This window comes from Choristoneura fumiferana, chromosome 20, assembly GCF_025370935.1.
Source record: "Choristoneura fumiferana chromosome 20, NRCan_CFum_1, whole genome shotgun sequence".
NCBI classification, from domain to species: domain Eukaryota; kingdom Metazoa; phylum Arthropoda; class Insecta; order Lepidoptera; family Tortricidae; genus Choristoneura; species Choristoneura fumiferana.
This window is the reverse complement of record NC_133491.1, coordinates 9,346,827-9,359,277: the sequence shown is the minus strand read 5'-3', so window position 1 is coordinate 9,359,277 and position 12,451 is coordinate 9,346,827. Positions and strand designations below refer to the sequence as shown.

Sequence of the window (12,451 nt, the reverse complement as noted above, 5' to 3'; positions counted from 1 at the left end):
CAGGGATGATAAACCAACTTCAAGTGATATTTTTTGTAAGTGGCAACCCTAGCAGTTGGTCGACGTCGATAACGACCCGATGCGTGAGCGCAGACCTCGAGACGCCTAAGCTGCGCTCGGTTTAACTAATAATATTTTGTACCGAGGTTTTATAAAAGCTTCATCCCAGCCCATATACGTCCCACTGCTGGGCACAGGCCTCCTCTCAGAACAAGAGGGCTTGGGCCATAGTTCCCACGCGGGCCCAGTGCGGATTGGGAACTTCGCACGCACCATTGAATCGCTTCGCAGGCTTGTGCAGGTTTCCTCACGATGTTTTCCTTCACCGCAAAGCTCGTGGTAAAATTCAAATGTAATTCCGCACATGAATTTCGAAAAACTCAGAGGTGCGAGCCGGGGTTCGAACCCACGACCCTCTGCTTGAGAGGCGATAGGTCAAACCACTAGGCCACCACGGCTTTCTATAAGACTAAAACGAGCACTAAAACTAAGATACTTGACACGACAAGACAGGATACCAAAAAGGGTCTCCACTCGGCATGTGTTGCCACACGTTATGTTCAGTAACGCTGGTTTTGAGCCCATGGACGTCGTCCATGGTGGAGCCCAAAGGTTAATTTACTTTTAGAGCCATCTATTGTTGAGTAGTAGTACTATTACTTGAACATAATTGTTGCCAGTATAGAAAAATAATGTAAAGCTGCAGAACTTGTGCAGAACATAATGTCCACCATATTTCTATATATTTTTAGATAAAAAAATAATGAACAATTCGTACTTGCTTCTGTACTTAACTATTCTAAGCATACATGAAATACTCCTGAATACGAAAAAAAACATTTGACAGAAATTGACATTGACTTCACTGACAGTGACAGGTGGTAAGATCGGTCGAACAGCTGAGTGCTGTGGGTTATAATATTTTTAAAATCCAATTCATAAAGTAATACTCCATGTACTTAGCTTCTAAAAGTATAAATATAAAGTACCTTTTAGTTTAAATACTTGCTCACTGGAAGAAGTAACAATGAAGGCATTAATTCAGCGAGTTATGAATGCGAAAGTTACCGGTAAGAATTACATTATTCTTCTTTGGCATCGTTTTGGTCTGTAGCGAGCCACTTTTAAACCGATTTACAACCCTACGCCAAAACCCTATGCCGCAAACCGGCTCGCCTATAACTCCTTATAATTATTTACCTAATAACAATAGTGTAAGAACAATGCTGGAACGCTTTTTATAAGTTGGATATGGATAAAGGTGCATTATGTCATTGAATCCGCGACAAGAATCGACCAATCAGATTACATAGGGACTGGTGTAGTATATACTATGTCATAGATCTTAACTATCAGGACTTTACTGGTCTCCGTTCTGCTTGAACCCAAAAAAAAGGCACCCAAATTTACATTACTACTGCACTTTATTAATTATAATTATGTGATCTGCTGATATGTCTTATAAAATACTTAACTTTATTCCTTCAGTGAATGGTGAGGTTGTCAGTTGTATAGAGCAGGGTTTATGCATCCTTGTTGGCATATCTAAGAATGACAACCACAGTGATATGGAATATATGTAAGTACATTTTTATATTACAATGGTAATGGATACTACTAAATCAAAGCTCAGTGACATGGTATGTATTGTATTATTCAGCTAAAAAGTAGTTTACATTACATCTAAAGAAAACAAACGCAATCAAGCAAATAGTTACATATATGTTAGTAAGGATTGGAATTACTATAGTTTGATACCATTTCTTGCAGAGTCCGCAAGATCCTTAGCATACGGTTGTTCAATGACGACAGTGACAAAAGATGGAGCAAGAGCGTAGTGGAGAAAGAGCTTGAAGTGCTGTGTGTTAGCCAGTTCACCCTGTATAACACCTGGAAGGTAAATCTTGTAAATCTGTGCTGATAAACTCAATTTTCATTCTGTTTTTTTTGTAAATACTGTGTTATGATTTTTGTTAACTGTAAGGCAACTTTTATTTAATTTTAGGGTAACAAGCCTGATTTCCACAATGCAATGGCAGGTGATGAATCCAAAAAGTTTTATGAACAATTTCTTGAATTGCTAAAAAGCAGCTACAAGCCAGAAAAAATCAAAGGTATGGTTAAATATAAGGTTATTTCAAACTTGAAATATGTTTGTTGGATTTCAAATATTTTACCAAAGTAGAATGTTAGATACATTGGTACTTACAGACAGTAATGCAAATACTGTTCAAGAAGTGTCTTTTAAAAATACTTGTTTGTCATTAGTGCTTCTTCATCTTCTTTGATCTTTCTCTTCCAATATTAGTTTGGTCATGCTGGTCCACCAAGAAGTAGGAGGGCGCTCTCTACCTTTTTTATTAGTGCATAAAGATAAAGCATAAGAGGAGGCCTTTGCTTAGTATAGTGGACGTCTTCTGACTGATGATGATGAAGATAAAGATAAAACACGAAGCTAGTAGAGCTACTAAAGAATTGCCTTAAAACTGTCACAACTCCTAACTTTTAGTGGATTTGTATGCCATAAAAAAAATCTTACTTTTAATAAGTGATCCAGGAGACATTACCATGGCAACCATCTACACTAAAATGTTGATTGTCCCACTTAAAGACAACATTGAGAAGTTCCCTATTTGCATAGGTATAGGTCTTCTGTTTGTCAAAGGTATTGTTTTGTTATGCATAGAGATTCGGCAGATGTGAGCAGGACCAACAGAATTCGGCTAGGTAAGGATATTGTACCGGTATTATACTTAGTTTTTTTTTTACCCGACTGCCCGAAGGAAGGTTATGTTTTTCGAGCGTATGTATGTATGTATGTATGTAAGTATGTATGTATGTTTGTGGGTATGTATGTCCATTTCTTTGGTCCTCGCTGCAGCCTAAACGGCTGGACGGATTGTGACATATGAGGTATCATTGGATTCGTCATAACTGTCGGAGTGACATAGGGTATATAATATTTCAATATGGCGTCTGCGAAAAAAAAATAGCAAAGGAATAAAAAAATTGTATTGTAACAATATGGGAAACAAATGATAGCTAATAATTAGCCCATTCTAAATATGTATGGGTTACTTTTAATGCACTATTTTCACAGAAATATCAAAAAAGTATAAAATAAAAACCTTAATTTTAAAAAAATACCCCGACTGCCTTAAAACTAAAAGGAAGAAAGTAAGTCTAGTGGTCTTCTGTCTCATTAAAGGTTCAACAGTTTCAAATCGTAACCCTGGTGTGCAGGTGTTTATGGGCATGGTGATCTCTTACCATCAGGAGACCTACTTGGTTTGCATCCAGTCAAATGCTCAAAACTTGATTATGGTCCCAACTGTTGAACAAAATTAACTTCTAAAGTGCAAATTATTCAATCACTAGACGTCCCTCTAAAATCTAAACCTGGTTCCAAAAAAATCGTACTTATATTTTCTAAACTTACGTAGGATGGCATGTACATGTACACATCCTTAGAAAAAAATTTACTTATTTTTTAAAAATGGCTACAGAACCCTATTTTGGATTTTCCGACACGTTCTGGCAGTTTTTTGATTTTAAATTATTGCAAAACACTTGCAAATAAGCACAAAAATACTAACAATGGTAAGACATCATATAATCATTTAGACATTTGGTACATAAGTAAGTTACTGTTTTTTAAAAACGTTGCCAATAAAAAGACAAAATTGTTTACCCTTTTTCTAATGCTAAAACAAACAAAGTGTTAGATTCATATATTTTCCGTGCCAAAATGGCACGGAACATAGTGCAAGCTGTCTGCTGCTTCCGGCAGGACTAAATGAGAAAGCTGTAATTTTGCACGAATATATAGTAAACGACAAATTATTAAATTAAAAAAAAATTTTTGAGTACCTCCCATAGACGTAAAGTGGGTGTGTTTTTTTTTCTCATTCAACCTTTTAGTGTGGGGTATAGTTGGATAGGTCTTTTAAAACCATTAGGGGGTTGCTAAAACGATTTTTCGATTTGTTTGCAAAATTCAACTTTAAAGTGCAAATTTTCATTAAAATCGAGCGTCCCCCCCCCTTCCCTCTAAAATCTAAACTGGTGGGTGGAAAAAAATTCCTTATTTATCTAAACTTTGAATATTCCGTACAAAATACGAAATCCTTAGAAAAATATTACTTATTTTTTTCATAATGGCTACGGAACCCTATTTCGGGCGTGTCCGACACGTTCTTGGCCGGTTTTTTTATGCTAAATTATTCACTAACTGCATGGTCACTGTGCAAACGAGCAAGTGGGTCTCCCGATGGTAAGAGATCACCATAAGATGGCGGATGGGATTCAAGTGCCAGTAATTTCACCGGTTGTCTTACTCTCCACGCCGAAACACAACAGTGCAAGCAATAGCGAGCAAGATGTTTTACTTAAATATGATAGTAAACGATTTATTATCAATAACCGAGTACCCAGTAGATTAATGATCTTGTAGATACTGATTTCTTCTATCTTATTGTAGACGGCGTGTTTGGAGCATATATGCAAGTGTCAATACAGAATGATGGACCGGTTACAGTGGAAATAGAATCCCCAGCCAGAGATGACAAAACGCTAGCTAAAGAAAATTCTAGGAACCCTCAGAGATTAAAAGTAAAGAAAGATATGGAAGGGGATGCGCAGTAGGCTAGGAGATTATTTCATAGACCTATTTTTAACCGACTTAAAAAACCGCACGCTCATACTATTTTACATTACAAGCTTTTATTTAGTTTCACCTGTCCCGTTGTCTGTCTGTCTGTATTCAAATCTTGCAAGTTGAATTCGACCCACTTCCAGTAGTTGAATTAACTTGAAATTTGGTATACTTATGTAAATTGAGTGACATTACAATGATCTGGTAGTGACATCCTGGTAGTCCAGCCAGGATCGTCTCCACAGGACGGAACTCTTCAACGGTTTTAATGGCATTGACTTGAAATTTGGTATGCAGTATGCAGTTGTAGTTTGGGTGACAATACAAGTACAGTCAACAAAAAGTACAGTCAGCAAAAAAGGTTGTATTAAAAATGTAATTTTTACCAATAACCAGGGGTCGGAAAAAAAGTGCGGATGACGTAAAAATGACGTAATCTTGCACACAAGATGATGTTTTTATTTAAACTTCCGAGTGACATGTAGTAACATAGTAGCATTAATGAAGTAACGAAATAATCGTAAATAAATCAATGGAATTCAGTGAATAAAATAAATTTCATATCGTTTAATAAAGAGGTTGATAAATGATAGGTAAGTGATAATTGTTTATGACAATCAAAAATACTATTTGAAATCATCCTATTAAGTGGTTTGACGTCATCGGCACTTTTTGTCCGAGCCCTGCCAACTTGCCAAGAACTTATTCCAATAGACGTTCATCCGCTCCGTGCAAGCAAACACCGCGTCAGCTAATAATAATAATCATGAATACAATTTTGAATCTTTTTTTTATATTTTGCACAACACTGCAAGATTCGTTATTGTTCATTTTATTTCAATATGAAAGCGGTTATTGTTGTGTTATTTAAATAAATTAAAACTCAATGTAACACTTCATGATCAATTGATCGCCATTTGTTTTTATTCGAAACGTCGCACTTGGTGCCGCGACAATTGTTACAAATCCGCTTCACTCTCGTGTAAACTGTAATGTTATCGTACAGTCGAGTTCATAAACTTGTAAGTAAAAATTTGATCAAAATATCTGAACACGCTTCTACGCCGTTAACAATAGAGTCGTGTTCAGATATTTTTGATCAAATTTTTGCTCACTAGTTTATGAACTGAACTGTACGCAATACATTGCTCCTTTAAAAAATTAAAAACTGATTACGATCTGGTCATCATCATCATCATCATCTCAGCCGTAGGACGTCCACTGTTGGACGTAGGCTTCCCCATAGACCTCCAGTTGCTTCGGTCACGATCTGGTAATTAAAGGCTTGATAGCACTTATACCAATGTCTGGTTACTACTTGTTTGTATGAAAAATACACGCTTTTATAGGTCCTGCTGCTGGGCACAGGCTTTCTCTCAATGAGAGGTCTTGGGCTATATCTACTTACCACGTATACTCCAATATACCTACATTACATTGGCTTGTAAAGAAATGCGTCTACAAGCAGGACCTTTTCGCATAGGCGATGGCGCACAATAACTATATTGTGTTTTTACCCTATCGATACTTGTACAGTCAAGGGCAAAGATATCGACACGGCCAAAGTTGCAAAAATATGTATACACGGCCTTAATGTTATGTGCATAAAGTCGTGTATACATATTTTTGCAACTTTGGCCATGTCGATATCTTTGCCCTTGACGTACACTTAAACTAGTTTGCTAATGTCGTTCAGAACTCTCAACAAAAGATCGGTTTTCTTTTTCTTTCTCATTTGCATCTTTAGGAAAACGAAAAAAAACCGTCGAGCCCCGAGCGACATAACATTCTAGGTGTACTGTACCTATAAGTTCTAGGTATTATAAATGAAAACCAAATTTTCAATAAAAAACTTTATTTTGAAATAATGGTTATTATCTATTAACAGTTTTGTTACAGTTAGGCCTGAGATTATCCGTCCATGTTAGAATATTAAAATGTTTTTACAAAGTTGATATGCCTATGCTAACGTTACGGCTAAGAAAAACACCACAACAATTTATTAACCTACAAAACTATGGTCCTTAAAATCACCAATTTGTTAACAGATAATCTACCAAAATTCAAACACATTTTTTTACATTTTATTTCTAAACGAGTAGAAAACAAACTAAAAAAAATAAACTCATGTAAAAGATAAAATAAATGCATTCTATAAACCCTCTATTTAAATTAGGTAATGATAATAAAATTTAACAAACGAGATTAAGGACTCTTAATTAGTGTCAAGTATTAAAGTTTAAAGTTAAGATATAATTTAATTGTATCATTTAGCCCGAGTGCTGCATGATTACTATTTCTATACCGTGAAATATAGATAATATAATCACTTTTTTTACGTTAATGCCTACTCAATCGCACACTGATTCTTATAGAATTTCAATCTCCACCAATCAAGGCACTATTCGTTTTGGTATATTGCTGATACGTATCCTCACTCCTAATTCACAATATCAATGCATTAACATAATCATTTAATGTGTCGAGAGTATAATTTTCAAGTTCTTACAATAAAATGTCTGCAATGACCTTTGAAATTATAATAAGTGCTAATTTAATAACTCGTCACGAACGCCAAATAAGAGAATCAAGCGCTTGCTAGTAGATATTCTATTATTATCAATTCAAAGGTCCCACACTACGAATCTATAGCTTTTATATTTTATATCTATCGAAATAATGTTACTATTACAAAAATACATCTATGCTTAATTATTCAAAAATGAAACGTTACTGGGCTAGGCTAAGGATTTATATAACAACATATACCCTTTCAGTTTAATGGACGTGGCGATTCGACCTGTGCTAGTTGAGTTATGTACTAATAATTTTCCGATGCGATGCTACATGAATTTAGTCGTTTAAATTAATACAATTTAAATAAATGCACCATAGGTAGACTGCGGATAACTCAGAAATATTTTAAATATATATAATTTTTATAGTCTGACGAGGTGGGTGTAAAAACTGGCCAGCATTAAATCGCAAGTGATGATTTTGTTTACAATCCTTTTCTGCTTTATTTTTTATCATCATCATCACTTGCATAATGTTGGCTTTCAGATATTGTTGTGTGTGACAGTCTACCATAGGCCGGAGGAGTAGCCGCCAGGCGGTACGCGGCTATGAGCGATCATGTTGCTGTTGCCATTTACAGATGTCACGGTGTTGATCTGCCCGTTTAACGACTTGTAGCCTACACCGGTGATCGGGTTGCCTTCTGAAAAAGCCAAACACAAAACTTTAAAATTAACCGTATTTTTTGTTTTTCAAGGACAAATTCTAATAGGTACCATCGCGAACCGGAGGTTGTATTGTCTAACGCGCTGACGTTCGTCATCATGCACCATCTCTTTCTGCCTTCACCCTATCTATACCATGTGACAGAAAGAAGTGTTGAAAACGATTGCAATTTCAAGTGTGTGTAAGACAATAAGGCCTCGGAATTGTTGAGCCACTCGCCACTGTTCATAATTTAACCGGGTTATACACAATTCGTAGTAAACATTGTCATTAAAAAAACCGGTACCTATAGCATTAGGTACACGGCCAAATTACGAACAGTATTTAAATGGCTTAACAATCCCTGTTCGCGATTGTACCTACATATATCAACGCGAAATTTGGAGGTAGACAACATACAATTAAAATATACCTACTGTGATTTATAACATGCAATAGTGCCGAATTGGGTCTATAACATTTTGTACTTTATGTTCATGAATACTTAAATGCAGAGAGACTATACTTACTAATTCAGATTCATGGAAACTTAATAATCAAGTATGAAAGTTTGTAAACTACCTAAATACTTAGTATGTAACTATCTAAAACAATAGACTACCTATCTATCTAAATAGTAGAAAATACAGTAAATACTTAGGTACCTACTCTAGGAGGTAAGAGAAAAAATAGATACTGAGTGAATACTAGGTTAAATACTTTTTACCCGACTGTTTATGTAACTAGTTGAAGAGTAATAATAGAGATACCTAATAGTAATGTTTCTAATAGTGAATATTTCTATCTAATTATGACTACATCGATTAGTGGTATTGTACGAAAATCCTAGTGAGGCCATTCTATACTTAAGTCATACAATCGACAACATTTGTGTAACGAAGCAAAAAGAATTTGTCGTTGTTTGCATTGATTTAAATATATTGTTTTATTAACAATTAACAACCATTAAACAGTAACTACTAATAAAGTAGGTAGGTATATTTATTATATATCAACCAAAAAGAAGATGCGTGCGAAATATAGACGAAGATATACGCAATTACAAAAACCTATTACAGCAGCGTAACAACACTATTTACATAAAATTGCAAAATAACTATCTATAGATACACAATTAGATACGTTGCAGACACAGCAAAGCAATTATTTATTTATTTAACGCCATTTAAAATTATAAATCCATTACATAACGAGTAAACATCAACACTACACTATGAAGGTAGGTATGTAACACAATATAAATGGCATGACCAAATGCAAACTAGTTCTTACAGAAGATTTATGAAGAAGCAAAGAATAAAATGGCTTGAGTGTTTAATAAGAGACTTGAAGGAATCCTGCTTGTTTATTAATTTGGTAAAACAAATGCTGTTTGATGACAGTGTCAATTAAATACTTACACATTATCGTGTCTAAAGATACAAACAAGCTGAACCGATTCACAAAAAAACAGAAAACAAGTAGGTATCAAACACTTATCATATTTGCAATTAACAAAAGCCTTGTCTGACAAACAACCCTGATCGAGTGTATTTTCATCAGGTGAATGGTGCAAAATTATGGCATTCCTTCAGTCTAAGTTGAATTAAACACCCACCCATCTCTCTGCGGCGAACATAGTCTACATAGTACGTCTTAGGTCTGAAGTCCTCAGCATGCCGATTCAGATCGAACAGGTATCCGGGGACATGTTTGTGGAAAATGGGAGGGAAACCTGTGAGGGTGTAAGGGCCAGGAGGAGTGGGGGTCTCTAGGGGAGTAAAGTCGGGAATGGGACCATCGCGTTCATATTTAAACAGAGTCGGTGGCGGATCCACCTGCGCGTGTATGTAAGGATCTATAAGCCCACCTAAAGTTGGTATGGGATTATATTTGTAATCGGGCTGCGGTCTTTCACCGAGAGCGGACGTCATACCGACGAATGCGTAAGGCGGTAAAGGATGATACCGAGTCTTTTTTTCAGACGGCTCTAAATAATGCTGAGCCGGAAACGGCGGCCAATGCCTGTCAAGCACGAGCTGAGGTGATAGTGAATTCGGATTAATAATCGGATGCTCTATTTCGGGATCGTCGGATTCCAATCCAAGTAAAGTGTAGGGTGTCTGTCGGTAGTTGAGGCTAGGTCTCGTGGCGGAGTTGACGTAGTAATCGGCTGGTTTGGGTGGCCATTCGGAGGTGTAGTAGCGATGTGTGGGTTGTGGTTCTAGGAGGTAGGGGTCGTGGGGGTCGGCACCTCGCAGGCCGGCGGCCGGATGGCGGCGTCGCGGCGGCTGCAAGGCCACGCCGTCGCCGGTCACCGGATTCCTCTTCGGCGGCGAGAACGTCGCTGACCATTCACAGAATAAACGGTTTTCATTCGAACTACCAACTATGCTATTTTTAAGACAGTGTACCTACCTATGTTTGTTAGGGGTGTCTTTAAGTAGTTACCTAACCAAATAGAGTTTACCTACCTATTTTAAATTGCTAGCTACCCTGTTCGTATTTTAAATAACATTTAGGTATCTTGCGTTACCTTTTAAGTTTTAATTCATACCAAAGTATCCAAGTGCGTAATATTGTGTTGTTTGTTAGAGTGAAATGTTACGTTCAAGTGCACTCCCATTATTGTGTAAGCGTTAAGTGTTATTCTTTTAAATGAGTATACTATATTATTGATTACATAATGCACACTGTGCAATCATGCTCTCATTCAAAGCCAAGCATAGTCATTGTCCGAGGCTTGCTCTCAAAATCTTTTTGTAGGTATGTCAAAAGAGATTCTCTTGTATCTCAAACGACTGGCAATTATTTATTTTAGTATATTAGTATTATACTTATAATAATTATATAATCAAGTGAAAGGGCGTATATGAAGCGTGGTGAACTCTGGTCGTGCTCTGCCAAAAGATGTGATAGCTCGAGTTTGGAATATCCAGCAACCATACAAAGAACTAAGGTAAGTACCTACTGTAGATTATTGAACCTTGTTCTATGCTATGATAGCAGATGGGATTAATGTGGAATGGATATCGTCGGTGCCGACAAACGGTTTCTCAGAAACGAACTGAGCAGATTTATTACAAGATCCAATCTTGCTTTTACTGGCACTTTGAAATTGATTCACATAAACTTGCTATCATATCAAAATGATCGTAGTATTTTAAACTAGAACATTAACTGCGATACTTAGACATTAATTTTAAAGAATTACACTCGTAAGTGAGTAAGATCGTTTTTTTTTTTCCAGGTGAAGTTGAATTTTTTACTCATATTGTACATAATTTTACTCAATAACAAAGCTCTAACCAAGTTGCCATTTACAGATGAACAAAATTTCCATGCGAATTGTTTTACAATCGATAGCTCATTCCACATTATCATCCAAGCTCGCCAACCCTAGCGCAGCGGTGCCAGCATGCTAACATCTGATTGGACTTACAGTGTTCTCCGGCGTCCGTCTCACCTCGGCTGGGCGTCGAGGAGGCGCTCCCATTGGCCAGTGGCTTGGGTGAGTGGGCAGGGCTGCCACCGTTCATCATTGCTTCGCCGAACTTGATGTTGCTGCGGATGGTGTCAGTAACCATGGGCGTCACGTGGGCTGATGAGGTCTGGAAACAGCATTAAAAGTGTATTTTTCATGGGTCCCTGGGACTTGGCTAACAGAGAAAGAAAATATGAGCAAGACCAAATTTCATCATTCCAATAAGAAACTGACAGCTTACCAGGGTGGAATATTTTCACGATTTATTTCACGATGATTTCTTTGACATTTTTATAAAATGTCAAAACGACATTTCCAGCTAAAAGTGTCCACCCTGGTATGGGATACGTTTCTAATAGTGTACCTACAAAATAACGATAGAACGAGATAGTGCATTGTCACGGCTCGGGCATTACACGTCAAGACCCCAGATAATAAATAGGATAGCGCAGAGACAAATACAAAATACATATACCAACATACAGGTCCGCAGTTTACAATCTGCAGTTGCCTTCGAAATACCACCCAGCGCCGGCCCTGGGTTAGAGTAAGAGGAGCGGTCATTCTAGGCGCCATTTTCCAGTTTCCAATTCAAAATAAAATTATGATGGCGCCTTTTGAGAGGCGCGGAAGCGGGTAGACTATCTCGCTCTACCTTGTACTAGTCTGTGGCTCCACCTTGATCATGGGCCAGTACAACCAGCGCTGATCTCACCGTTTAGGTATATCGTTGACGTCCAAAAGGTTAACCCATTCATTGCTAAACGCCAGATTACGTACTCAGACAAAACGTACGTAACGTAGGTACTCGTTCTGTAGACAGACGCCCATCGGCGTTCGCAGAAACCAGATAAAGCTAAATTGGGCGCCCATCGGCGTCTGCAGCATTATTAAGGTCCACCAAGACGCTGATGGCCATTAATGGCGCTGAATGGGTTAAACAGTGTCATTATCATCATTAGCCGGAAGGCGTCCACTGCTGAACAAAGGGCTCCCTCTTAGTTATTGGGGGGAGACGCTGCTGCCCGTCTTCTGGATTTTTCCCTTAGTCGCCTTCTACGACACCCAACGGGATGGAGGGAGGGAGCTAT

General features: G+C 37.4%; 2 protein-coding genes across 6 annotated transcripts in view; one reads left to right on the top strand and one right to left on the bottom strand.

Annotated features, from left to right (window-relative positions):
- The first annotated feature begins 879 nt into the window (after positions 1-879).
- Dtd (D-aminoacyl-tRNA deacylase) lies at positions 880-5,546 on the top strand. Its single transcript, XM_074102938.1, has 5 exons — positions 880-1,070; positions 1,489-1,579; positions 1,771-1,897; positions 2,006-2,114; positions 4,481-5,546. The coding sequence occupies exons 1-5, from the start codon at positions 1,028-1,030 to the stop codon at positions 4,642-4,644; spliced, it is 534 nt and encodes a 177-aa protein (XP_073959039.1). The 5' UTR covers positions 880-1,027; the 3' UTR covers positions 4,645-5,546.
- LOC141438888 (microtubule-associated protein Jupiter-like) overlaps positions 5,297-12,451 on the bottom strand; it is a 154,201-nt gene continuing 147,046 nt past the window's right edge. For 3 of the 5 annotated variants that reach the window (XM_074102933.1, XM_074102936.1, XM_074102935.1), the window contains 3 exons: positions 11,319-11,487; positions 10,131-10,223; positions 5,297-7,874 (listed from right to left, as the gene is read on the bottom strand). In XM_074102933.1, coding sequence (XP_073959034.1) covers positions 7,738-7,874; positions 10,131-10,223; positions 11,319-11,487 — 399 coding nt within the window. In that variant the 3' untranslated portion in view covers positions 5,297-7,737. The remainder of the gene's footprint in view (positions 7,875-10,130; positions 10,224-11,318; positions 11,488-12,451) is intronic. The other 2 variants (XM_074102934.1, XM_074102937.1) reach the window with 2 other exon arrangements.

Bases quoted from the DNA above. Each gene is read 5' to 3' on its own strand.
- Dtd (XM_074102938.1), top strand. From the start codon at position 1,028: ATGAAGGCATTAATTCAGCGAGTTATGAATGCGAAAGTTACCG. The intron at 1,580-1,770 runs GTAAGTACATTT...CATTTCTTGCAG, and splicing joins CACAGTGATATGGAATATAT to AGTCCGCAAGATCCTTAGCA. The intron at 1,898-2,005 runs GTAAATCTTGTA...ATTTAATTTTAG, and splicing joins CCCTGTATAACACCTGGAAG to GGTAACAAGCCTGATTTCCA.